This window comes from Tupaia chinensis, unplaced genomic scaffold, assembly GCF_000334495.1.
Source record: "Tupaia chinensis unplaced genomic scaffold, TupChi_1.0 Scaffold000392_1, whole genome shotgun sequence".
NCBI classification, from domain to species: domain Eukaryota; kingdom Metazoa; phylum Chordata; class Mammalia; order Scandentia; family Tupaiidae; genus Tupaia; species Tupaia belangeri.
In genome coordinates, this window is record NW_006159894.1 from 1,203,764 (window position 1) to 1,230,722 (window position 26,959).

General features: G+C 47.7%; 1 protein-coding gene across 1 annotated transcript; it reads left to right on the top strand.

Annotated features, from left to right (window-relative positions):
* Positions 1 to 357: 357 nt before the first annotated feature.
* Positions 358 to 25,845, top strand: IFNGR2 (interferon gamma receptor 2). The gene is made up of 6 exons (XM_006153881.3): positions 358 to 490; positions 7,446 to 7,654; positions 13,253 to 13,398; positions 15,092 to 15,251; positions 21,550 to 21,707; positions 24,890 to 25,845. The coding sequence occupies exons 1-6, from the start codon at positions 396 to 398 to the stop codon at positions 25,022 to 25,024; spliced, it is 903 nt and encodes a 300-aa protein (XP_006153943.1). The 5' UTR covers positions 358 to 395; the 3' UTR covers positions 25,025 to 25,845.
* Positions 25,846 to 26,959: the final 1,114 nt, after the last annotated feature.

Sequence of the window (26,959 nt, forward strand, 5' to 3'; positions counted from 1 at the left end):
CCAATTAAGGAACCTGCTCAGAGTCACACCCACTTACAGCGGTGTAACTGGGATGCTAGCCCAGCCCGACTGGGGTGCCAGGACCTGTTCATAATGACTGGAACCTGCAGCTGGAGGGGCAAGCCAGAACCTCACTTTTCCCCCTGTCTGCGTCAATAGTGCCGTCCTTATAGTCAAACGTGGGATGGGGAACGTGTACCGTGAGAACATGTAGTGCTTTTTCTGCACTTTGACAAAAGCTGAGTTAGATGAATGACTTCGGAAATGTGCACTTTTATATGTTCCTAACTGATTTTTCTCCTTTGCCCCCCCCCCCGCCCCCGGTCCTCTGTTTCTCTTCTCATTCTCTCTTTCAAGACTCTCTTTCCCAGCTGCCGGCTCCTGGCAACCCGAAGATGCACCTGTATAACAGCGAGCAGATTCTGAGCTGGGACTCCGTGTCCCCAAGCAACGGCACACGGCCAGTGGCCTACCGGGTGCAGTTTAAATAGTAAGCCAGGGGTTTCTGTCGGTGTCTTTGCTGGGATTTGTGGGAGAAATTGTACAGAAGCTTCAAGCCAACTGCGAGGCACTGCCTCTTAGCCGGAACCCGTGGGCAGCAGATTCTTCTCTGGTACCGTACTTTTAAAACCTCCAAAGGCAGAGATTTCACAACCTCCCACTCAACTGAAGACTTAAACAATTCCAGCTGTCTAAAGTTCTGCTGTCTAACCACACGGCTTCTTGCTTGGGTGGAAGTTTATTTTTACACTGGTTTCAGAGGAGGGTTATAAAAAAGGGTTTCTGGTCTTGGAAGGATAAGAGGCTGCTTTTAATATTCATGTTCTTTTTTTTTTTTTTTTTTTTTGAGAGATTTTCGCTGTAGGGCGCGTGCGCTCGCCAGACAGAGAGAGACATAGAGACAGAAAGCGAGAAATCACCCCCCAGGGGGGATGGTCACGCCGCAATCCCTTCTCCTCCATTCTCCTCTCGGGATCTTGGGCACGCACGCACACGCACCCGGCGTGAGTTTTAAGCCACCGGGTCCGGGACGCGAACCGCGGTCGACTATGTGGGAGTCCAGCGACATAGCCATTATGCTAACTGCTGGTTCCCGATATTCATGTTCTTCAGGTTTAAAAATCGGATTTGTTCAACTCACAGGTCATATTTTACCTGATCAGGAATGTATTCAGTTAGTTACAAGGAATTCTTAGTGTCTTACCTGTTTTTCCATTTAAAATAATCTATTATTCTGGTCTCTCATTTTATTTCTCACGTCCTTTTCAAGCTTTTTCATAGTTTGCCTTCACTCAGTTTACAATATGAACACATATAGAAAGAAGACAGGTAAAACCCAAGTCCTTGGTTATTAGTTGTTGATCTTTTAAGATAAAGTTAATTAGGGCCAACAGGTAACATGGTGGTTAAAGTAGCTGGACTCCCACATGGCTGGCCATGGTTCAAATCCTGGACCTGGTGGCTTGCTTTCTCACTTTCCTTCTCTCTCTCTTGTCAGCTTCAGAAAAAATAAATAAATAAAAATAATGACAATGAATAAAATTAAAAATAATAATAAAATTAAATAAATAAAGTAAGTTAATTGAAGATTAAGGTAAAAATTATTGGCTAAGTCACTTTATATTACTAAATAAACAAATATCGGTTGATGGATGTATGTTCACACGCTACTGGTTGCACAATTAGTTTATTGCAGGATTAATTAGCATAGCCCTTTTTTAAAAATGTCTTTTTTGGGGAACCAGCAGTTAGCGTAATGGCTATGTCGCTGGACTCCCACGTAGTCGACCACGGTTCGCGTCCTGGACCCGGTGGCTTAAAACTCATGCCAGGCGCATGTGCGTGCGTGCCCAAGATCCCGAGAGGAGAATGGAGGAGAAGGGATTGCGGCGTGACCATCCCCCCTGGAGGGTGATTTCTCGCTTTCTGTCTCTATGTCTCTCTCTGTTTGTCTGGCGAGCACACGCGCCCTATAGCAAAAATCTCTCAAAAAAAAATGTCTTTTTTCACAACAGAGCACATGTGTGCACATGTGAGAGAAAGAGAGAGAGGAACACTCTCCATAAGTTCTGGTCATGCCATGATCCCCTTCTCCAGCCTTTCAAATCCCAGGCAACCAAACACATGCCCTGTGTGTTTCAGATTGGCCAGACCAGGGATTCAAACTGTAGTCTCAGCATGGGATCCAGGGGATCCAGCTTCTACTAAGCTGAGCTCTACTATTGCACCATGGAGCTGGTCCTAATATAGCCTTTTTTTTTTTTTAAAGCTTTTTTGCTATAGGGCATGTATGCTTGCCAGAGAGAGACACAGAGAGGGAAAGGGAGAAGTCACTCCCCAGGGGGAACGGCCACACTGCAATCCCTTCTCTATTCCCCTCTCAGAATTTTGGACATGCGTGCACGCTTGTTTTAAAAGCCACTGGGTCCAAGACTCAAACTGCAGTGGCCCATGTGAGAATCTAGCTCCTTAACCTCCATGCCACCTGCCTCAGAGGAGGGCTTAGGGTGTCACTGAGAAGCCCCTCCACTTCTTCACACAAGCCCTCGGGCACTTTGACTGTGAGACCCAGCAGAGCCTTGGCGCACAGGGACTTGAGTTGAATATACACATGAGCCTTTGCATCACCCTGAGCTGAGTCTCCTCGCAGAAAGAAGACTTCCACAGACACTTCTGGTTCTCAGTCCCACAGACAAAAGCAGGGCAGACAAAAGGACTGCAACTTTTTTTTCTTTTTTTAAGGTTTTTGTCATAGGGTATGTGCACTCTCTGAAGAGGAAAGATGGTGAGAGGGAAAATGAGAAATCACCCCCGGAAGGTGGCCACACCACGATCCCTTCTCCTTCATTCTCCTCTTGCGATTTTGGGCACACACACACATATGCACCCGGCCTGATTTTCAAGCCACCAGGTCTGGGACTCAAACTATGGTTTGCCATGTAGGAGCCCAGTGCTTTAACTACCATGCCACATGCTGGCCCAAGAACAGGAGCTTTTGGTGGGGGTGAGTGGTTCTATGTGGGCAGTTGTGGAGTTCCTCTGTACTAACTCAAAGAGACTACCCTGAAAGGTGGAGATACGGTTTGTGTGTTTAACAAATGCTTACCTGGTGTCCCTGGGCATCAGACACTGGCCCAGTGCTTTCCTGATGTCACTCACTCACCCTTCCCCAGGACTTCAGGGAGCACATCTAAGAGTGGACTCCTATTTTGTAGAACGAAAACTGAGGATCAGAGTAGTTATAAGGGCTGGGTTTTGAACACAGGTAGCCTTGCTCCAGAGTCCAGGCATTGAACCACTATGCCACCCTCCTCTTCACGATAAGGGTTGTTTTAAAAGCTGGGTGAACTCTGGGACAGAGGCAGACCACAGCGGTTCATTGCGAGAAGTCTGGGTGGCTTTCTGAGGGGATAAAGCGCAGACTGGCTGATCCAGCAGGGCAGGGAAGGGTGGCTGAAGGGGTGGTGCTGCGTTCTTGAGGCTGCCTTCATTTCATTATTCACATCTCCTGCAAGGAGACAGCTTCCTTTCCCACCATGCCTTCCCCACAAACAGCTGGCTTTCACCTGTCTGCTGTCACTTACATGGGATGGCACAGTCCCCTGTAAACCTCTTTCTGAGAAGCATTTTTGGAAAGTAATTCTGAGAAAGTGGCAAGGTTGGCAGATGGGGGAGTGGCAGAACATGAGTGGTTCGTTCTCCGGTGAGTCAGGGAGTGAGCCCTGGAAATCCGAGAGTCATTTACCCTCGTTCAACAGCTGGGCTGGTGGATAGGAGGGGAGAGGATCTTTAGATCTCAGTAATTCTTATAAAAGAAGTTGTTCAGCCTTTCTGGGGCACAGCTCCCCCCCCCCCAGTCTGAAAGGAGGTACCTGTGGTTTGGTCCATCTCTCCATTTGGAGCTGTGATCCTCGGGTGGGCAGCATGCAGAAATGGCAGGCCAGGTTTCCAGAGAAGCCCTGGCCACGCATCTTGTCACTCACACTTCTCCTCTCCCTCTTTTTTCAATTGCCAGAGGGTGCATGCACGCACCAGGAGAGACCGGGGGGGTGGGTAGGGGGAGCAAACACCCTCCAACAGTGTATGGTCACATCACAGTCCCTTCTCTCTGTCTCTCCATCCTATCAGGACTTCCGGCACACACACACATATGCTCAGTGTGTTCTTCAGGCCGTCAGGGCCAGGATTCAAACCGCGGTTGGCCATGTGGGATCCGACCCACAAACAGCTGCCCCCCTCAACCATTAGGCCACAAGGCCATCCTTGTCCTTTGCCATTTTGAATAAGATACATCTCAGTCAGGGTGGGAAGTGCACTTAGGAGCACGTGTGTGAAAGCAGGTAGCTACAGACGCCTAGCCTGTTTCCTTTGCTTCCCCCGGCCTTGCTTTCTAGGCCAAAGTTGCTGTCCTGGAGGGGACACTCCCACTCCCCTCACTTAGGCTTCCAGCAGCCACCTCCGTCACTTTTCTGAAGTCTGTCACCTAAATCAAGAGCAGAGGTCAGAGCTGGGGTCTAGAGTCCCACATGGGGGTGTGGCACTGGGACTCTGGGGAAGGCATTGTCAGGCTGTGTGGCCACGTACAGTCAGCCCTCTGTATCTGTGGATTCCACATCTGTGAATTGAGCCAACCATGGATAGAAATGCCCGGTAACTGCTGACGTGCACCGTGCAGTCACGCCTGCGGTGGTGTGTCCATACTGAACATGCGCGGCTTTTGTTTCTCGTCAGCATCCCTCAACAGCACCATGTAAGCTGCTCACCCAGCATATGCATTGGGTTCAGTGCTATAAGGAGCCTAGAGATGAGTTAAAGCATGCGGGAGGCTATGCATGGGCTATATGCAAATTCTATGCCATTTTATGTGAAGGATTTAAGCATCCTCAGATTTTGCTTTTTTTTAAAAGAGAGTTGTTTTTTGTTTTTATTTATATTTTTTTGCTATAGAGTATGTGCGCTCACTGGAGAGACAGAGAGACAGAAAACAAACCACTCCCTGGGGGCATGGCCACACCACAACCCCTTCTCCTCCATTCTCCCAGACCTTGGCCACACATGCACATGCACCTGGTATGAATTTTAAGCCACCAGATCTGGGACTCGAACTGTGGTCAACCACATGGGAGTCCAGCACCTTAACTACTATGTCACCTGCTGGCCCCAAGCAACATTGGTTTTTGTTTTCCCAAGGATGTCCCCTTTAGGAAAGCAACTGTGGGCCAATAGAGACAGACATCCATGGCGGGAGTGGAGGTGGGGGGATGGTCCTGGACATAAAGCCCACAGGTACTGAGGGGTGACTATATTTGGCAGGGTTTTCATGAGCAAGGCAGGTCCCTTTTAAACGAGCAGCCGTGGTGTGAAAACAAAACACCCTAGCAGGAAAAAGTATGGAGTTTGTGTTAACCAGTATCACTCCTAACACTTAAGTTACAGAGACTGAGTTTGAAGTATTAATATTAATTGTAGGATAGAAAGGGGAAAAATATTTGCAAATTGTTACCTGATAAGAGACTTGTGCTCAGAATATATGAAGAACTCTTATTTTCAGCCTGGTGGTGCAATAGGTAGCAAACTGAACTGCAGTGCCGAAGCCACATGGCCAACTGCAGGTTAGGATCCCTGGGTCAGCTGAAAACATGCCAGGAACATGCACGGGTGCCCAAGATTCTGATCACTTAGAGGGCCAGGGGTGGGGGATCGTGGCATGACAAGGCCCTGTCTAGAGTGCTTGTCTCTCTTGCTTTCTCTCTCATGTGCATGCTCTATCATAAACAAAATAAATCTTTGAAAAACAAAAAAAAAAAAGTACTGTCTTGGGCCAGCTGGTGGCATGGTGGTTACAGCAGCTGGATCTCACTCATATTACTGACTGAGCAGTTTGAGTCCCTGACACGGAAACTGGAAAATCACGCTGGGCGTGTGCATGTGCATACCCAAAATTCCAAAAGGAGACTGGAGAAGGGATTGCAGTGTGGTCATCCCCTGTGAGGTGATTTCTCACATTCTCTCTCTCAGTCTCTTTCTAGCAAGTGCTCGTGTCATATGGCAAAACCTTAAAAAAAAAATTTTTTTTAAAAAGATGGGTAAACTATATGATATGTGAATTGCATCTTTTTTTTTTTTTTTTCCCATTTCCTTTTTTTGGAGAGGTTTCTTTTTGCTATAGGGCTCGTGAGCTCGCCAGACAGACAGAGGGAGACAGAGAAACAGAAAGTGAGAAATCACCCCCTAGGGGGGATGGCGACACCGCAATCCCTTCTCCTCCATTCTCCTCTCGGGATCTTGGGCACGTACACACACGCACCCAGCGTGAGTTTAAGCCACCGGGTCCAGGACGCAAACCATGGTCAACTACATGGGAGTCCCATAGCCATTACGCTAACTTGTAGTCCTCCATGAATTGCATCGTAATAAAGTTTTTTTTGTTGTTGTGTTGTTTTTTTTTTTTTTTTGATCAGCTCTGGGGGCCAGCAGGTGGCATGGTGATTGAGGTCCTGGACTCTCACATGATCTACTGCAGTTACAAGTCTTGAATCTAAAGGCTTGCTTTTTCACTTTCCTCTCTCTCTCTCTCTCTCTCTCTCTGTCTCTGGTGAGTGCCCTATAGCAAATTTTAAAATAATAATAAATAAAACAAAATAGACAAATAATTTTTAAATAATTACTTATTTTTATTTTTATTATTATTATTATTATTAATTTTTTTCTGAGAGGTTTTTGCCTTAGGGCATGTGCATTCACCAGAAAGACAGAGTGATACAGAGAGACAGAAAGTGAGAAGTCATTCCCCAGGGGGTTGGTCACGCCACAATCCCTTCCCCTCCATTCTCCTCTCAGAATCTTGGGCACACACGCACATGCTCCTGGCGTGAGTTTAAGCCACCTGGTCCGGGACTCGAACCACAGTTGACTACATGGGAGTTCAGCAACATAGCCATTATGCTGATCCCTATTATTATTAATTTGACCAGAGAGAGTAAAAGGGAAAGTGAGAAAGCAAGCTGCTAGTTCTGGGACTCGAACTGCAGTAAGCCATGTGGGAGTCCAGCATCCTTAACCACCATGACATTTGCCAGCCCCTATTAATTTAATTGTTTTTAAAAATCAGCTCTGGGGGGAGCTAGCACATAGTGTAATGGTTACATCACTGGACTCCCACATAGTCAATCATGGTTCAAGTCCCGAACCTGGCAGCTTAAATCTCACGCCAGGCACATGTGTGTGCATGACCAAAATCCCTAGAGGAGAATAGAGGAGAAGGGATTGTGGTGTGGCCATCCCCACTGAGGGGGAGATTTCTCTCTTTTTGTCTCTATCTCTCTAGCGAGGGTACACACCCTATAGCAAAAATCTCTTTCAAAAAAAAGAAAATTCAACTCTGGGGAAGTTTATGCATAAAAATGAGAGAAGCCTGTAAACTGAAATCCTGTTTTCCCTCTCAGCACCAGTAGTGAATGGAGTGACGTCAGCATCGAGTCCATAGGAGTGAACTGTACACAGGTCACAGCAACGGAGTGCGACTTCACCGCAGCCAGCCCCTCAAAGGGCTTCCCGATGCATTTTAATGTCTACTTACGCGTACGAGCTGAGCTGGGAGAAGAGCTGGTTTCTGCCTGGGCGACAGTGCCTTGGTTTCAACACTATCGGAACGGTAAGCAAATTCGGGCATAAATTTTTCCTTATACTTTTTTTTTTTTTTTTGCTAGAGGAGGGAGATGGAGAAAGCACTCCCAGTAGGATGTGGTGTCACTACATTGCTTCTCCCTCATCTCTCCATCCTGTCAGGATTTGGGGTACACACACACACACACACACACACACACACACAGCTGGCATATTTTTCAAGCCCCCAGGGCCAGGGTTTGAAACACACAGTCAGGTGTGTGGGATCCAGCTCCTTTAACCACTAGGCCATGGGGACAGCCCACATCTTCATTTAGACTTGCCAGGTATCCTTCACCTGCCTCTTATTTTTTTTTTTTTTGGAAAGGTTTTCGCTATAGGGCGCGTGTGCTCGCCAGCCAGACAGAGAGAAACAGAGAGACAGAAAGCGAGAAATCATCCCCCAGGGGGGTTGGTCACACCGCAATCCCTTCTCCTCCATTCTCCTCTTGGGATCCTGGGCATGCACGCACAGGCACCCGGCGTGAGTTTTAAGCCACCGGGTCCGGGATGAGAACCGCGGTCGACTACATGGGAGTCCAGCGACTTAGCCATTACGCTAACTGCTGGTTCCCCTCACCTGCCTCTTCAATGAGCAACATGGACTCCATGCACCTGTGTCCTTCCCCTCGCCCTAAAAAACCAGCAGGGGAGTAGGAAGGATGGTCAGACCGAAGCACTGACTGCAGAGGCTGATGCTAGGGCAATGTGATTCGCCAGGCTCAGGATTGGACCAAGCTTTATTGGAACACGGTTCAGTCCATCTTTCAGTGCAGCGTCTGTGACTACATTCATGCTGCCATGGCCAGGTTCTGGAGTTGCACAGAGACTGTCTGGCCTGCAAAGGCTAAATTTACATTGGCATTTTACTGAACAAGGTTGCCAACCTCAGTGCTAAATGGGATTCTGCAGATCCACTTCAGTGCCCGCCTAACTTACGGTTCTGGTGCAGCAGCTTTTATGGTGAAAGAGATTCATTCAACCTGGAGCAGCACCTCACATGTAGTAGCTGTTCAGTAAATATTTGTTGAATGACTGAATTACCAAACGTGTCTACAGTACCAGAGGAAATGGGAGGAACCTCAGATAATAGTTTCTATGTTTGTTACTTTGACATTCATTTCTACTGGTCAGCTGTGCCAAATGTTTCCTCAGTATCTATGGTTTGTGCACACACAAGCTTCTTTGGATCCTGATTAAACAAACTATTAGTACCTGAAAGTATAAGAGAATTGAAGAAATATAATCGCTGACTAGGTGTTTGATGATATGTTGAGCAATTATTGTGAATATTACTTAATAAGTAGGAATAAATTAGTCACTTATTTAAGGTGTTAAAGTGGTATTTTGGTTATGATAAGGGAATGATGGTAAATGTTATGTGTATTTTACCATGATAAAAAAATTGGAAACGGGGCCAGCAGGTGGCGTGGTGGTTTAGAGTGCTGGACTCCCACATGGCTGACCGCAGTTTGAGTCCCAGACCTGGCAGCTTGCTTTCTCACTTTCCCTCTCTCCCTCCCCCTCTCTCACTCTGTCCCTCTCTAGTCAAACTCAAAATAAATAAATAAATAAATATTAAATAAAATAATTTTTAAAATAAGTTAGGAACCAAGTTCATAGCACACAGGTTGAGGACATGGATTCCAGAAGCAGAACATGTGTGCTCAAATCCTGGCTCTGTTATGCAATCTCCTGAGCCTCAGCTGGTCCACCTATGAATAGTAATAGTACCTGCCTGACCCAGTCGTCGTAAATGTTGAATACACTAATATTACAAAGTGATTAGAAAGGGACTGACCTAAACTCAATGTTAACATCATTATTTTTTTTTTTTAATTGGGAAACAAACTAGAGTCCTGTATTTTAGAGGTCCGTATTGAAATATTTGCAGATGAGACAATGTGATGTCTGACATTTATTCAAAATAATAGTGCACCCCACATACACCCTGGGTTTCACCCTCCACTGTTTAAGTTACCCACATGCCACACAGTTGAATATGTTGAGAAACTGGATTCACGTAACTTCCGTTACAGTACATGGTATAACAGTTCTATTTTATTAGTTACTGTTGTGACTCTCTTGCTGTGCCTAACTTATACATTAAACTTTATGATAGGTATGCATAGGAAAAAACAGTGCAGGTCTGGTACTGCCAGTGGTTCAGGGCATCCCTGGAGGTCTCGGAATCCGTCCCCTGCATATACGGCAGACTCGTGCCATGGTCGAACATAACCGAGTAATGTTGCCATGGTGAGTCTATTTGTTAAGGCTTTCACATAATTCACGGGGCAGCCAAGGGCAGTGCCCAATGATACGCTGTAAATGGAAGGGTGCAGCGTTTATGACGGGAGCACGTGCACTGTGTGATTACCCAGAGGATGGCAGCCAAAGTACAGGATTGGCCTCTGAGCTCTGAGAGACCTGTCTCTGCACATTTGCCACAAGGAGACTGTCCTGTTGCCGTGAGCCATTACGTGCTCGCAGTAGTGGGGCTGGGTTGCTCTTCCACTTCCACCCTCACCCCTGGGCGCTTCAGGTTGGTGAGGGTTAGGCATGTAGTCTGTGTAGAACTGCTTCCCACAGACCACGCACCTGTGCCCTCTGAGCTCATCTGTCTGGTAAGGGGCTAAGGGCGGAGACAGGCCCCACCTGCCCCGTGAAGGCAGATGGGCCGCGAGTGACAGAGTTCTTTCAGTAAACCTGCTCGCAGACATTTTGAGTGCACATTCGCTCTCCAGTTTCCCTTCCCACAGTGTGAGCAGAGCATGAAAAGCATGCTGCCCTGAGCCTCACCTCCCAGGACACAGCTCTAGATGTGTCCATGCCCACACCGGACGGAGCACAGGCGCCACCCGTGACTCAGGGCTGGTGTCTGATAAGCCTTGTCTGCAGGAGAAACGGTCCGCCTTCTCTCAAAGCACCAGAGAAAGAGTGGCTCGATGGAACAGTAGATAACCCAGGGACGATGGCAGCTTCCAGGCAGCATGGGCTGTGCGTGTTCACACAGACAGCAGGGCGGGGCTGTCTCCATTTCACAGAGGAGGAAACTGACGTTACATGCCTGGAGGAACACAGCCGGGGAGGGCAGAGCTGGGGCGAGAGCCCAGGAGTGCATAAGGCCAGAGCCTGCAGTCCCTCCAGCCCCTTCTCAGGCCTCCACTTAGTAACCATCTTCACGTTGGTTACAGATTCTAACTCCCCCCAAAGTAGTGAAAGCAGCTGGCATGATTTGAAAGCAATGCTGCCTCAAACTTTACATGTGACGGGGACCCACAGCCCAGCAGGAAACGCGCCAGCAACACCACTCCTCAGCTCAGGCCAGGCAGGGGAGCAGGCTGAGGCTGGGCCAGTGACTTTCGGGTCCTGTCCTTTACTTTTTCTGCACAGTAACTATCATTACTTTTCCCCCCCCAAGGGTACATACACTTGCCAGAGAGACAGAAAGAGCAGGGGGAGAAAGTACTTTCTATGGGGCATGGTCATGCTGTGATCTTCTCCCGCATTTCCCATCCTGGCAAGATATTGGGCATGCACATACATGTGCCTCGTGTGTTTTTCAAGCCACCAGCGCCAGGACTTGAACCATGCTCTGCCATGTGCGATCTGGCTCCCTCAACCTTTAGGCTGCAGGGCCAGTTCTGTCTTTACTTTTTTTTTTTTTCCCCTTAACTCCTACATCCCACTTGGGTGATACTTTGATACTTGCTGGCTCAAATATGTGCTAGCCCCATGCTCAAGGACAGATAACCTGCCCGCCTGTCCACAGTAGGGAACTGGCCAGGAGTGACTGCCCTGTCTCCTCTGGTTTTGTTTTTTCTTTCTTTTTTCTTATAAGAGAGATTTTGCTATAGGGCATGTGTGCTTGCTGGAGAGACACAGAGACAGAAAGCGAGACATCACCCCCAGGGAGATTAGCCATGCTGTAATCCCTTTTCCTCCATTCTCCTCTCAGGATTTTGGACATGCACACACATGTGCCCAGTGTGAATTTTAAGCAACCAGGACTGGGCCTCAAACTGCGGTCTACTACAGGGAAGTCCAGCGACGTAACCATTATGCCATCTGCTGGTCCCTCTTCTCTGTTTTTATCTCTCACCTCACCTGGCACAAACCATTTTTAATTTAACTTTATCATTATTACCATTTTCCAGTTTGATCAGGGAGAGACAGAAGGAGGGGGGAGGAGTAAAAAAGCAAGCCACCAGGGGAACAGCAGTTAGCGTAATGGCTATGTCGCTGGACTCCCACGTAGTTGACTGCAGTTCGAGTCCCGGACCTGGTGGCTTAAACTCACACGGGGCGTGTGTGCGTGCATGCCCAGGATCCTGAGAGGAGAATGGAGGAGAAGGGATTGCGGCATGGCCATCCCCCCCTGGGGGGTGATTTCTCGTGTTCTGTCTCTCTGTCTCTCTCTGTCTGTCTGGCGAGTGCATGTGCCCTATAGCAAAAAACCTCTTAAAAAAAAAAGAAAAAAAAAGAAAGAAAGCCACCAGGTCCGAGACTCGAACTGTGGTCACCCATGTAGGAGTCCAGCGCCCTTAACCACCACATCACCTGCAGGCCCCAACCACTGATTTTTTTTAACTTTTTAACTTGTTAATTCCAAACGTATGGAAGTAGAGAGGCGATAGCAAATGCTCATATCCTCATCACCTAACCAACAGCCATCAACGCAGTCGATTTTGCTTCTTCTCTGCCCATACACTCCGTCCTTGTCCCCTGCTTTTCCAGTTGTTTGGTTGTTGCTTTTTAAAATCTTACTCATTTATTTCACGTGAGAGAGAAAAAGACAGGCACCCTCAGGAGGTTCTCCCCAGCCTTCCCAGCGGCCAGAGTCACAGGCAACGTAGGCTCACGTGCCAGCGTGCGTAGGCTGACCCGGGCACTAAACCCTGGTCTTCATACAGCTTCTGGCACTGCAGAGTATTCTGCTACCTCCGGGCCCTCTTCAGGTTATTTTTATTACGGTCATTTCCCTTCACCCCATTGGATATGTTCCAAGATCCCCAGTGGGTGCCTGAAACCATGGGTAGTACTGAACCCTACGTATACTGCTTTTTCTTAGACGTGTCTACGACAAAATTTCATTTATAAATTAGACTCAGTGAGAGAGTAACAACATAGAACAATTACAGCAATATGCAATATGTGTGTGAATATGCGCTCGCTCTCTCTCTGTCAAATTACCTTACTGCACGGCTAAGTGACCAGTGGGCAGGCAGCGCACAGGGGTGGACATGCTGAGCCAAAGAACGATTCCTGTCCCAGATGGTTAGGACTAGGGCAGCCTGAGGTTTATCACTCTCCTCAGAAAAGCACCCAATTTAGAACTTAAGCTATTTCTGGAATTTTTCATGTAATATTTCCAGGCCACAGGTTGACCAAGAGTACCTGAGACTGCAGAAAGTGGAACTGCAGATAAGGAGTGACCCACTGTCTGACAGATTGCAGGCCACCCGATACGTATTACCCCTAAGCAGTATGCGGTGTGTGCTGTAACAGCACTCAGCACCCGTGCATAACGACACGCGTGTGATATCTGTACCTGTGTAACGGCTTTTTGTCTGTCATTCTATTTCAGTGACTGTTGGGCCTCCGGAAAACATTTGGGTGACCCAAGGAAAAGGTTCCCTCATCATCAGGTTCTCCCCACCCTTTGCCGTCGATACCTCCCTGGCGACTTTCAAATATTATGTCCATTACCGGGAACGAGCAGGAACCCAACAGGCAAGCACAGTCCTCTTCATCGTGTTGACTGTCTTTTCTTTGAAGTTTTGGATTTGCTGTTGGAATGCTAGAGCTGGGCAGAGTTGCCGGTGCTGGAGGCCTCAGCCCAGGAGGTCAGGACCAGCCCCCCTCAGCAGTGTACCCTAGCAAAGCACGTGGGCCATGCTTAGCCCCGCTAAGATGTAGCTTCCTCTTGTGGAGAAATGAAACAGCTGAGTTATAAGTTGGAACCAGTGGAGAGGAGCAGATAAAGGCCTCAGCTCCTTTCCCTTTTCCCCCTTTCGCAGAGTGTCTAGGCTCTGGACTTCCATGAACAAAAGATTCTGGGATGAAAAGCCACCAGTATGCTCACTGTGCCTTCCTAGACCAACTCCTAGATTTGCTCAAGGGGCTTGCAGGACCCAGCGTAGAGCTGCACTCCTGACTGCTCACTGCAGAAGGACTCAGAGCAAGGTCAGCCCAGAGCCAGGCCGGAGCGAGTGGGGCAGGCTCCCCATTGTCCTCTCTCTGCCAGTGGAACCACACAGGGTGCCCTTTGTTCCTCCAGCCATGAGCTGGACAGCACAGGTGCCACGATGTCCCCCAGGGATGCTTGTAGGACACTTGCACCCAGGACTTTTCCTGGGGGCTGGTAATGTAGGCCCCTTCTTCCTAGCATACACCGAAATGTCAGACTCCTAGAAGGAGAGTGGGTGTTGAGCATAAGCCACACCCCCTGTCAGGGTGTCCAGGCACTGCAGACCACACGTCTCAGTTGAAAGACTCCAAGTGCCTCATGCCAGCCAGGGGCCAGCCCCACAGCAGGCCTCTCACAGAGCAGCGTCTCAGGCCTGCTCAGCCGCTGCTTCTGCACAGCCTGTAATCTGAGGTCCAGAAAAACCCGAAGGGACGTTTCATTCTTAACATTGTCATCATGACCAATTTTTTTTTTTCCCCTCTGCCCTGTCAGTCCATCCCCATCAAACAAAAGAAAATATAATTTTGAATCATTCGTAATCCTCCTACTCATTGAGAAAATAATTATTGTTTGTCTTTTTAAAAAGAAGGTTTCGTTCCATATATTCTTGAATAATCTGTCCTTCGGTCAGCATTATAGCAGCATCCCCTTCCCATGGTTTGAGCATTTGTTATACACATCTTGTATGCCCTAGTGGAGTCTGTTGTATCTCAAAGTTAGAGACAATCCTTAATAAGAAACCCTATATTGCCATAGTATGATGTATCTTTTGCTCATTTCCCTGAAACGATGACAGCTTGGTCCAGGGCAAGAGTGAGGAGCCCTTAACTCAGTGGTCCAGGCGTGGCAGCAACAGGACCTGAACACGGGCAGGGAGGCAGGGAGGAGAAAAAAGTCATCTTAGCATTTGAGGGCCACCTGTCCCCTGATGACATAGTCCCAAAGGTCATCTTGATTAAAACTGTAGGAGAAATCAGCACAGTTCAGCTCAAACTAGAAGCAAGGGGAATTAAAAGAAGATTATTTCCTAGAATAATATTCTTTTCTGTTTCTATGGACTAACTTGAGGTATCTAGACCAGAGTAACGAGGACATACAAAGTGTTCATTCTAAAGGAGAAAATTTTACCCTAGATATTAGGATTTGCTAAATTGCAGTTGCTGCAATGGGATCCACCAAAGAAGTAGCTCGACTGTGTTTGGTGATTCACATGTGGTGGTGGTGTTTTTCCAATAGGTGAAAGGCCCTTTCCGAAGCAACTCCATTTTGTTGGATAATTTAAAACCGTTCCGAGTGTACTGTTTACAAGTGGAAGCGCGGCTGTTCTGGAGGGCACAAAACATCGTAAGACCTGGGCAATTAAGCAACTCATCTTGCTACGAAACAACAGCAGATGGTAAAATTCACCTTTTGTTCTTTCTGAGCTGAGAAAAACATACTCCTAGGGTCGGTCCCGTGGCTTAGTAGTCAAGGGAGCCGGATCCCACATGGCTAACCACAGTTCAAGTCCCAGCCCTGGTAGCTTTAAAAACACACCAGGCACATGTTTATGTGTGCCCCGAATCCCAACAGGGTGGAGAAGTGGAGGAGAAGGGATTGCCAGCATGACCACACCCCGCCATGGGGTATTTGCTCCCATTTCGTCCCTCTCTGTCTCTCTCTCTCTGGCAAGTGCATGTACCCTCTGCCAATTTTTTTCCTTCAAATAAGCATTTATTTAATTGTATTTATTATTTTTTAAAATTTGCTATAAGGCATATGCACTCACCAGAAACAGAGAGGGAAAGTTAGAAAGCAAGCAGCCAGGTTCAGGACCCGAACCGCGGTCGGCTATGTGGGAGTCCAGCACCTTAACCTTTGTACCACCTGCTGCCCTCCCTGACAATTAAAAAAAAAAAAAACAGGCAACGTAGGCTCACGTGCCAGCGTGCGTAGGCTGACCCGGGCACTAAACCCTGGTCTTCATACAGCTTCTGGCACTGCAGAGTATTCTGCTACCTCCGGGCCCTCTTCAGGTTATTTTTATTACGGTCATTTCCCTTCACCCCATTGGATATGTTCCAAGATCCCCAGTGGGTGCCTGAAACCATGGGTAGTACTGAACCCTACGTATACTGCTTTTTCTTAGACGTGTCTACGACAAAATTTCATTTATAAATTAGACTCAGTGAGAGAGTAACAACATAGAACAATTACAGCAATATGCAATATGTGTGTGAATATGCGCTCGCTCTCTCTCTGTCAAATTACCTTACTGCACGGCTAAGTGACCAGTGGGCAGGCAGCGCACAGGGGTGGACATGCTGAGCCAAAGAACGATTCCTGTCCCAGATGGTTAGGACTAGGGCAGCCTGAGGTTTATCACTCTCCTCAGAAAAGCACCCAATTTAGAACTTAAGCTATTTCTGGAATTTTTCATGTAATATTTCCAGGCCACAGGTTGACCAAGAGTACCTGAGACTGCAGAAAGTGGAACTGCAGATAAGGAGTGACCCACTGTCTGACAGATTGCAGGCCACCCGATACGTATTACCCCTAAGCAGTATGCGGTGTGTGCTGTAACAGCACTCAGCACCCGTGCATAACGACACGCGTGTGATATCTGTACCTGTGTAACGGCTTTTTGTCTGTCATTCTATTTCAGTGACTGTTGGGCCTCCGGAAAACATTTGGGTGACCCAAGGAAAAGGTTCCCTCATCATCAGGTTCTCCCCACCCTTTGCCGTCGATACCTCCCTGGCGACTTAACAATATTATGTCCATTACCGGGAACGAGCAGGAACCCAACAGGCAAGCACAGTCCTCTTCATCGTGTTGACTGTCTTTTCTTTGAAGTTTTGGATTTGCTGTTGGAATGCTAGAGCTGGGCAGAGTTGCCGGTGCTGGAGGCCTCAGCCCAGGAGGTCAGGACCAGCCCCCCTCAGCAGTGTACCCTAGCAAAGCACGTGGGCCATGCTTAGCCCCGCTAAGATGTAGCTTCCTCTTGTGGAGAAATGAAACAGCTGAGTTATAAGTTGGAACCAGTGGAGAGGAGCAGATAAAGGCCTCAGCTCCTTTCCCTTTTCCCCCTTTCGCAGAGTGTCTAGGCTCTGGACTTCCATGAACAAAAGATTCTGGGATGAAAATGACTCTGAATGCTCTCTGTGCCTTCCTAGACCAACTCCTAGATTTGCTCAAGGGGCTTGCAGGACCCAGCGTAGAGCTGCACTCCTGACTGCTCACTGCAGAAGGACTCAGAGCAAGGTCAGCCCAGAGCCAGGCCGGAGCGAGTGGGGCAGGCTCCCCATTGTCCTCTCTCTGCCAGTGGAACCACACAGGGTGCCCTTTGTTCCTCCAGCCATGAGCTGGACAGCACAGGTGCCACGATGTCCCCCAGGGATGCTTGTAGGACACTTGCACCCAGGACTTTTCCTGGGGGCTGGTAATGTAGGCCCCTTCTTCCTAGCATACACCGAAATGTCAGACTCCTAGAAGGAGAGTGGGTGTTGAGCATAAGCCACACCCCCTGTCAGGGTGTCCAGGCACTGCAGACCACACGTCTCAGTTGAAAGACTCCAAGTGCCTCATGCCAGCCAGGGGCCAGCCCCACAGCAGGCCTCTCACAGAGCAGCGTCTCAGGCCTGCTCAGCCGCTGCTTCTGCACAGCCTGTAATCTGAGGTCCAGAAAAACCCGAAGGGACGTTTCATTCTTAACATTGTCATCATGACCAATTTTTTTTTTTCCCCTCTGCCCTGTCAGTCCATCCCCATCAAACAAAAGAAAATATAATTTTGAATCATTCGTAATCCTCCTACTCATTGAGAAAATAATTATTGTTTGTCTTTTTAAAAAGAAGGTTTCGTTCCATATATTCTTGAATAATCTGTCCTTCGGTCAGCATTATAGCAGCATCCCCTTCCCATGGTTTGAGCATTTGTTATACACATCTTGTATGCCCTAGTGGAGTCTGTTGTATCTCAAAGTTAGAGACAATCCTTAATAAGAAACCCTATATTGCCATAGTATGATGTATCTTTTGCTCATTTCCCTGAAACGATGACAGCTTGGTCCAGGGCAAGAGTGAGGAGCCCTTAACTCAGTGGTCCAGGCGTGGCAGCAACAGGACCTGAACACGGGCAGGGAGGCAGGGAGGAGAAAAAAGTCATCTTAGCATTTGAGGGCCACCTGTCCCCTGATGACATAGTCCCAAAGGTCATCTTGATTAAAACTGTAGGAGAAATCAGCACAGTTCAGCTCAAACTAGAAGCAAGGGGAATTAAAAGAAGATTATTTCCTAGAATAATATTCTTTTCTGTTTCTATGGACTAACTTGAGGTATCTAGACCAGAGTAACGAGGACATACAAAGTGTTCATTCTAAAGGAGAAAATTTTACCCTAGATATTAGGATTTGCTAAATTGCAGTTGCTGCAATGGGATCCACCCCCCCCCCGCCGCCAAGACTTCACAGTCAGAAACACAGCCTTGAAGCCCTCAGTCTCCTTCCACGCTGCTGACCAGCTTTCACAAGGGAGGTTGGTCCCAGCCAGCCAGCAACTTTACAAACAGCGTCCTCGTACCCTTTGGCTGTGTGTGCACTGTGACTTTGAAGAAACACAGGATGAGAAAGAAGTAGCTCGACTGTGTTTGGTGATTCACATGTGGTGGTGGTGTTTTTCCAATAGGTGAAAGGCCCTTTCCGAAGCAACTCCATTTTGTTGGATAATTTAAAACCGTTCCGAGTGTACTGTTTACAAGTGGAAGCGCGGCTGTTCTGGAGGGCACAAAACATCGTAAGACCTGGGCAATTAAGCAACTCATCTTGCTACGAAACAACAGCAGATGGTAAAATTCACCTTTTGTTCTTTCTGAGCTGAGAAAAACATACTCCTAGGGTCGGTCCCGTGGCTTAGTAGTCAAGGGAGCCGGATCCCACATGGCTAACCACAGTTCAAGTCCCAGCCCTGGTAGCTTTAAAAACACACCAGGCACATGTTTATGTGTGCCCCGAATCCCAACAGGGTGGAGAAGTGGAGGAGAAGGGATTGCCAGCATGACCACACCCCGCCATGGGGTATTTGCTCCCATTTCGTCCCTCTCTGTCTCTCTCTCTCTGGCAAGTGCATGTACCCTCTGCCAATTTTTTTCCTTCAAATAAGCATTTATTTAATTGTATTTATTATTTTTTAAAATTTGCTATAAGGCATATGCACTCACCAGAAACAGAGAGGGAAAGTTAGAAAGCAAGCAGTTCAGGACCGGACCCGAACCGCGGTCGGCTATTCCTGACTGCTCACTGCAGAAGGACTCAGAGCAAGGTCAGCCCAGAGCCAGGCCGGAGCGAGTGGGGCAGGCTCCCCATTGTCCTCTCTCTGCCAGTGGAACCACACAGGGTGCCCTTTGTTCCTCCAGCCATGAGCTGGACAGCACAGGTGCCACGATGTCCCCCAGGGATGCTTGTAGGACACTTGCACCCAGGACTTTTCCTGGGGGCTGGTAATGTAGGCCCCTTCTTCCTAGCATACACCGAAATGTCAGACTCCTAGAAGGAGAGTGGGTGTTGAGCATAAGCCACACCCCCTGTCAGGGTGTCCAGGCACTGCAGACCACACGTCTCAGTTGAAAGACTCCAAGTGCCTCATGCCAGCCAGGGGCCAGCCCCACAGCAGGCCTCTCACAGAGCAGCGTCTCAGGCCTGCTCAGCCGCTGCTTCTGCACAGCCTGTAATCTGAGGTCCAGAAAAACCCGAAGGGACGTTTCATTCTTAACATTGTCATCATGACCAATTTTTTTTTTTCCCCTCTGCCCTGTCAGTCCATCCCCATCAAACAAAAGAAAATATAATTTTGAATCATTCGTAATCCTCCTACTCATTGAGAAAATAATTATTGTTTGTCTTTTTAAAAAGAAGGTTTCGTTCCATATATTCTTGAATAATCTGTCCTTCGGTCAGCATTATAGCAGCATCCCCTTCCCATGGTTTGAGCATTTGTTATACACATCTTGTATGCCCTAGTGGAGTCTGTTGTATCTCAAAGTTAGAGACAATCCTTAATAAGAAACCCTATATTGCCATAGTATGATGTATCTTTTGCTCATTTCCCTGAAACGATGACAGCTTGGTCCAGGGCAAGAGTGAGGAGCCCTTAACTCAGTGGTCCAGGCGTGGCAGCAACAGGACCTGAACACGGGCAGGGAGGCAGGGAGGAGAAAAAAGTCATCTTAGCATTTGAGGGCCACCTGTCCCCTGATGACATAGTCCCAAAGGTCATCTTGATTAAAACTGTAGGAGAAATCAGCACAGTTCAGCTCAAACTAGAAGCAAGGGGAATTAAAAGAAGATTATTTCCTAGAATAATATTCTTTTCTGTTTCTATGGACTAACTTGAGGTATCTAGACCAGAGTAACGAGGACATACAAAGTGTTCATTCTAAAGGAGAAAATTTTACCCTAGATATTAGGATTTGCTAAATTGCAGTTGCTGCAATGGGATCCACCCCCCCCCCGCCGCCAAGACTTCACAGTCAGAAACACAGCCTTGAAGCCCTCAGTCTCCTTCCACGCTGCTGACCAGCTTTCACAAGGGAGGTTGGTCCCAGCCAGCCAGCAACTCTTTACAAACAGCGTCCTCGTATCCTTTGGCTGTGTGTGCACTGTGACTTTGAAGAAACACAGGATGAGAAAGAAGTAGCTCGACTGTGTTTGGTGATTCACATGTGGTGGTGGTGTTTTTCCAATAGGTGAAAGGCCCTTTCCGAAGCAACTCCATTTTGTTGGATAATTTAAAACCGTTCCGAGTGTACTGTTTACAAGTGGAAGCGCGGCTGTTCTGGAGGGCACAAAACATCATAAGACCTGGGCAATTAAGCAACTCATCTTGCTACGAAACAACAGCAGACGGTAAAATTCACATTTTGTTCTTTCTGAGCTGAGAAAAACATACTCCTAGGGTCGGTCCCGTGGCTTAGTAGTCAAGGGAGCCGGATCCCACATGGCTAACCACAGTTCAAGTCCCAGCCCTGGTAGCTTTAAAAACACACCAGGCACATGTTTATGTGTGCCCCGAATCCCAACAGGGTGGAGAAGTGGAGGAGAAGGGATTGCCAGCATGACCACACCCCGCCATGGGGTATTTGCTCCCATTTCGTCCCTCTCTGTCTCTCTCTCTCTGGCAAGTGCATGTACCCTCTGCCAATTTTTTTCCTTCAAATAAGCATTTATTTAATTGTATTTATTATTTTTTAAAATTTGCTATAAGGCATATGCACTCACCAGAAACAGAGAGGGAAAGTTAGAAAGCAAGCAGCCAGGTTCAGGACCCGAACCGCGGTCGGCTATGTGGGAGTCCAGCACCTTAACCTTTGTACCACCTGCTGCCCTCCCTGACAATTAAAAAAAAAAAAAACCACACAAAACAAAACAGTGAAACCAGGAATGCTCAAGAGGTGATGATGCAGGGTGTGAGGCCGAGAGGGAAGGGGCCGGGAGAGAGCACTCCGCTGGGTGAGCAGAGCCTGTGCTGGGGCCTCTGGTAGCAAAGCCTGCCCCGCCACACCTGCCCTGTCGTCTCAGGATGGCTTCGAGCTCTGCATGCGGGCATCCGAGGTGGGAGCTGGGGGAAAGGTGCCGTCTCGCAGGGCCGCGAGTACTACACAAGCAGTGTATTACCCGATGTGCTAGTGGCCGTCTTCTTCCTTTCATGCCATCTCTTCAGCCTCCACCAAGCTTCAACAAGACATCATGATCTCCGTGGGAGTCTTTTCATTGCTGTTGGTACTGACAGGGGCCTGTTTCTTCCTGGTCCTGAAATACAGAGGCCTGGTTAAGTACTGGTTTCACTCTCCGCCAAGCATTCCGTCACAGATAGAAGAGGTATGTGCACACACTGACCTGAGCGACGCCTCCGTGCTCCCTGTCCGCCGCTACACCCTCAGAGGTTTGAGTTTAAAATGGTATGGGCAGGCTGGCTCCGTAGCCTGGTGGTTAAGGCATCAGGATCCCACATGGCCAAACGTACACTTCCAGTCCTGAACCTGGCATCTCGACATGTGTGGGCACAGGTGCATGTGTGCCCAAAATCCCCAAAGGAAGGAGAAATGGAGAAGGGATTGTGACATGACCATTCCCCATGGTGGGTTCTTTCTACTCTTCTCATTCTGTCTCTCTCCAGTGAGCACACATGCTTTCCGGGGGGAAGGATAGGAGAGATGGTATGAGGTTATTTGCACACTCATGTTAACAGTAGCATTGTTCACAATAGCTAAAATGATGGAGCAACCCTAGTGTCATTGATAGATGAGGAGATGAAATGTGGTGTATGTACATAATTGGACATTATTCAGCCTTACAAAGGAAGAAAATGACGGCCTAGCCATGGTGGCACAGGCCATGGGATACCCGTGCATGACGCTGGAGCCACATAGAAGGCCTGGGTTGGCTCCCGGGTTGACCTGAAATCCCAGGTGTGCCCATGATCCTGGCTGACTGGGTTGCTAAGGAGAGGATTGCAATGTGGCAAGACCCTGTCAAGGGTACCCCCCTTCCTATCTCTTTAATGAAAGAAAGAGAAGGGGCAGCAATTCTGAAACACACTACTATATGGGTGAACCTTGAAGAGGTCACAGTGAGTGAGAGATGGCAGGCACACAAAGACAGATGCCATATGATTCCACTGCATGAGACTCCTAGAGTCGTCCAATCATTCAGACAGAGGTGGAACAGTGACTGACGTCCTGGGAAGAGGGGTGTTGGGGAGGGAGTGTGTAACGTGTATAGGGGTTTGTTTTTGCAAAATGCAAAGAGGTCTAGAGTTGATGAGCGGCAATGACAGTCGCACAACAGCATGAATGTACTTATTGCCACTTAAAAGTACTTAGGGTGGTAAATTTTATGTTACGTGCATTTTACCACAGTGGGAGTTGGGACTGGCTCCCTTGCACAGGGGTCAAGCGCTGCTCAGAGGAAGTCAGATCCCACTTGGCTGACCAAGGTTCAAGTCCTAGCCCCATGTCAGGTCCACATGCATGCGTGCCCAGGATCCTGACAGGCTGGAGAATCGGAGGAGAAAGGATTGTTGTATGACCAGGTCCCATTGGGGGTGCCTTCTCTCTCTCTGTCCCTCTTATGTGTGCACCTGTGCCTCTGGCACTATATATACGCATGCATGCACACACATATATACATATATATGCCAGCAGGTAGCTTGGTGGTTAAGGCACTAGATCCCACATGGCTGACTCCATGGTGGACCCAGTGGCTTGAAAACCATACCAGGCACATGTGTATACATGCCCAAAATCTCAAGAGGAGAATGGAAGAGAAAGGATTACAGTGTGGCCATCCCTCCCGAAGGGTAATTTCTCACTTTCCCTATCTCTCAGTCTCTATCTGTCTCAGATGAGTGCACGTGTTCTATAGCAAAACTATTTTTAAAAAACAAATGAATTAAGGTAAGGGACCAGCAGGTAGTGTAGTGGTCAAGGTGCTAGACTCCCACATGGTCGACCACAGTTCGAGTCCCAGACCTAGAGGCTTGAAACTCATGCCAGGTGCATGTGCATGCATGCCTAAAATTCCAAGAGGAGGAGGGATTGTGGCATGGCCATCTCCCAGGAGATGATTTTTTCACTCTCTGTCTCTCTGTCTCTCTGGCAAGGGCATGCTCCCTATAGCAAAAATCTCTCAAAAAAATATATATATATGTTTGTATGGATATATATATATATATACACACACACACACATACACGTATGAATGTATCTTTCTCATGGTACAACTACCAGCTGGGTCCTAGTGAGTGCATATGCTATGAGTCATTCTTCCAGGGCGTAAATCAAAAACATAACAGTCTTTCAGTTCATTTCTCTGAGAAAGTGTGAAAGGTATTGGCCAAAGTTCACTGAAGTTACATGAGGAAAATGACTCACATTTCACTTATAACTCTGAGGTGTCACAAGTGTGTATGATTCTGGTTTGTTCTCCTTTTAGTCAGTCAGCTCTAAGCCCACTATAGTTCAGTATCGTTCAGCATTTCCAAGGGCCGGGCCTGAAATTCTTGGTAACTTGGTGATTTTACGGCTAAGCCTAAACAGGAGCAAAAGGGAAAGTGCTACCCTGGAAAGCCTCCTTTTGAATCAGGGACCTCCTCTTCCTGACTCCCCCCGGGCTGTGCTGGCCTTGGGCCGTCACACCTCTCTGCTTGTTGCGTGTTGTATAAATTTCTGTCTTTTTCCCAATTACAGCTGAACATAAACTCTTGTTTCCTCCTTTCAGATGCAATTGTTTAAAGTTGATTTATTTCATGAGTGAGAGAGGGGGAAAGACAGAGAGATAGCACACTCACAAGGTCTCAGTGCCACAACCCAGCACCAGCCTCAGCCAGCCCTGAGTCATGGGCATGCATGTGTCCAGCTTGCTCAGGGAGGTCGCCAGACACAAGCCCAGAACCTTCCCACGTGGGTCAGCCTCATAGAGAGCACTGCATCTTACCACTGTGCCACTGTCCAACCCTCAAAGTTACACTTTTTTTTGTTTTAGGATTTTGCCATAAGGCATGTGTGCTTGCTGGAGAGAGAGAGGAAAAATGAGAAATCACTCCCCAAGGGAGGTGACCATACCACAATCTCTTCTCCTCCATTGTCCTCTTGGGGTTTGGGGCAGGCATACACACGCAGCTACCATGATTTTCAAGACTCATGGTCCAGGACTCAAACCGTGGTCAGCCTGGTGGGAATCCAGCCTTAACCACCAGGCCACCTGCTGGCCCCCAAAGTTACAGTTTTACAGGGGTTTAAAACTGCCTGCAGTGAGGGCAGCGAGTAAGAATTTCCTTGCTGCTTTCCCTGCCGTGTGTCCTTTTTACAGCTTTCAGCGTGTTAATATGGTCGGCCCTTGGATTAGTAGTCAAGTTACTACAGAGATGGGAGCAAGGGGGATTCGAGTATTAGAATAAAGTTATACCTGAATAAAATATAACCACACCAACTAAAACAAGTAATAGGTCTAGTATATTGTGTCGATAAACTAACTAGAATCTTGGTTTTCAACCTTTCAAGTATTTAAAAGACCCAGCCCAGCCCATCTTAGAGGCCTTGGACAATGACAGCTCACCAAAGGATGACGCCTGGGACTCTGTGTCCATTATCTCACTTCCAGAAAAGGAGCAAGAAGATATTCTCCAAACACCTTAAACCAAAGTATTGGCCCAGCCCGCCAGCCCCTGGGGAAGAGGACATTGAACTGAAGAAGCTGCTAATAAACCTACCTGGACTTTACAGAGACAGTACTTCCGATTCCTGTTTTAAAAAGACCTACCAGTGCCTAATGAGAGAGAGTGGTCTCATGGGGTAGACAACTTAATTTTTTTCCTTTAATAATTTTCTAAATCATGCAAGTTTCTAGAATGATTACGATATCCCAGAAAAATTACGATATCTCATAAACACTAAAAAGACATGGAATTGTTTGTTAGCAAAATGGCAACAGCACACTGCTGATATTTTTCCCATTGTTTGTTGAGCCAGCCAGTCAAGAGATTGGGTCCTCAGGCCAGCTGGTGGTGTGTGGGTTAAGGTAGCTGGATCCCACATGGCCAGCAGTACAATTTGAGTCCCAGAACCAGTGGTTTTAAAAACGTACCAGGCACGTGTGTGTACATGCCCAAAATGCCAAGAAAAGAATAAAGGGAAAGGGATTGCGGTGTGGCCATACCCCCGGGGTGCTTTCTCACTTTTCTTTCTCTTTCTCTCTCTCTGGAAAGCACATGTGTACTTAAGCAAAATGGGGTGTTGGGGAGAGCCTCGGTACTCTTGTTGACTCTAGCAAATGAGCTGGAGCCCCCCGGTAGGCCACGTAATCTGTCCCAAGCTGTCCCAAAGGGACACTGAGTGGCCCATCACATCCAGTCTGCTGACTTGAAATGTGATTAATCCTGTAAATATATTCCTTATAATTTAAGTTTTTCTCTTTAAGCTGGAAATAAAAGATTATATAATAAGCTTTCTAAAAAGTCTATGTGAAGTCTTTTCTCTCCACTTTGCCTTATTTATTTTGGCCTTTTCCCCCCCAAAGTTTCAACATTTTTAAATGACTCTGAACTGCGTTTCTTAAAATACACCTGATAGAGGGGCTAGCAGGTGGGTGGCATGGTGGTGGTTGGGGCACTGGAATCCCACGCAGTCATCTACCATGGTTTAAGTCTCAGACTTGGTGGCTTGTTTTCTCACTTTTCCTCTCTCTCTGGTGAGCACAGGTGCCCTATAGCAAATTTTTAAAAAAATAATAATCACAGGGACTGGCAGGCGGCATAGTGGCTAAGGCGCTGAACTTCCACATGGCCAACTGTGGTTTGAGTCCAGGACCTGGTGACTTGCTTTCACACTCCTCACCCCACCTCAGTCAAATTAAAAAATGATGATGATAAATAATTCTTCAAAATAATAATAATAATAATAAATAAAATAACTTTTAAAAGACAAAAGAAACATAAAACCACCTGGTAGAGCGACTGAGACCTCAGAGGAACTCAGCAAGAACTTCAAGTGGGTGTCACTAGATGCTTTGAAAACTTACAAAGGTATAGGCCAGCAGGTGGCAGGGTGATTAAGGCACTGGATCCTACATGACCGACTCTGTAGTTCAAGTCCTGGACTCAGCAGCTTGAAAAATATGCACAGTGGAGAATGGAGAAGGGATCACAGTGTGGCCGTACCACCAGGGGGTGATTTCTCACTTGTCTTCTCTCTGTCTCTCCAGGGAGCACATGGGCCCTATAGCCAAAAAAAAAAAAACTAAATAAAAGAAAATAAAAAGGAGTTGACTGTTTCTCAGGGACAGGTGGGCTGGCCTTAGGAGCCAGACTGTGGAAAGGCTAGACTGAGTTCAGGGCAGAACTGGTCTGGTGTCCTGGGGCAGGAGGTCACTATAGTTCAGGCCCAGAAAGGCAACCCTGTGGGCTGAAGGCAGTGGTTACAACAGACTCAGAGCTCAGGCCCAGCGTCAGCACCCTCCACAGGGCCCAGGCCCTGCTCCCTCACAGGAGAGGGGCTGACAGGTCAAACTGCAGTTACCACGAGTCCATTGGCTGCCCCTCTGCTGGTGGTGAAGGCCCACCACGCCAGCACATA

What these genes read in the sequence shown, in the direction of transcription:
- IFNGR2 (XM_006153881.3), top strand. Translation starts at nt 396, where the DNA reads ATGCACCTGTATAACAGCGAGCAGATTCTGAGCTGGGACTCCGTGTCC. An exon ending in CTACGAAACAACAGCAGATG is followed by an intron (nt 15,252 to 21,549) that starts GTAAAATTCACC and finishes CCATCTCTTCAG; the next exon opens with CCTCCACCAAGCTTCAACAA. An exon ending in TTCCGTCACAGATAGAAGAG is followed by an intron (nt 21,708 to 24,889) that starts GTATGTGCACAC and finishes CAACCTTTCAAG; the next exon opens with TATTTAAAAGACCCAGCCCA.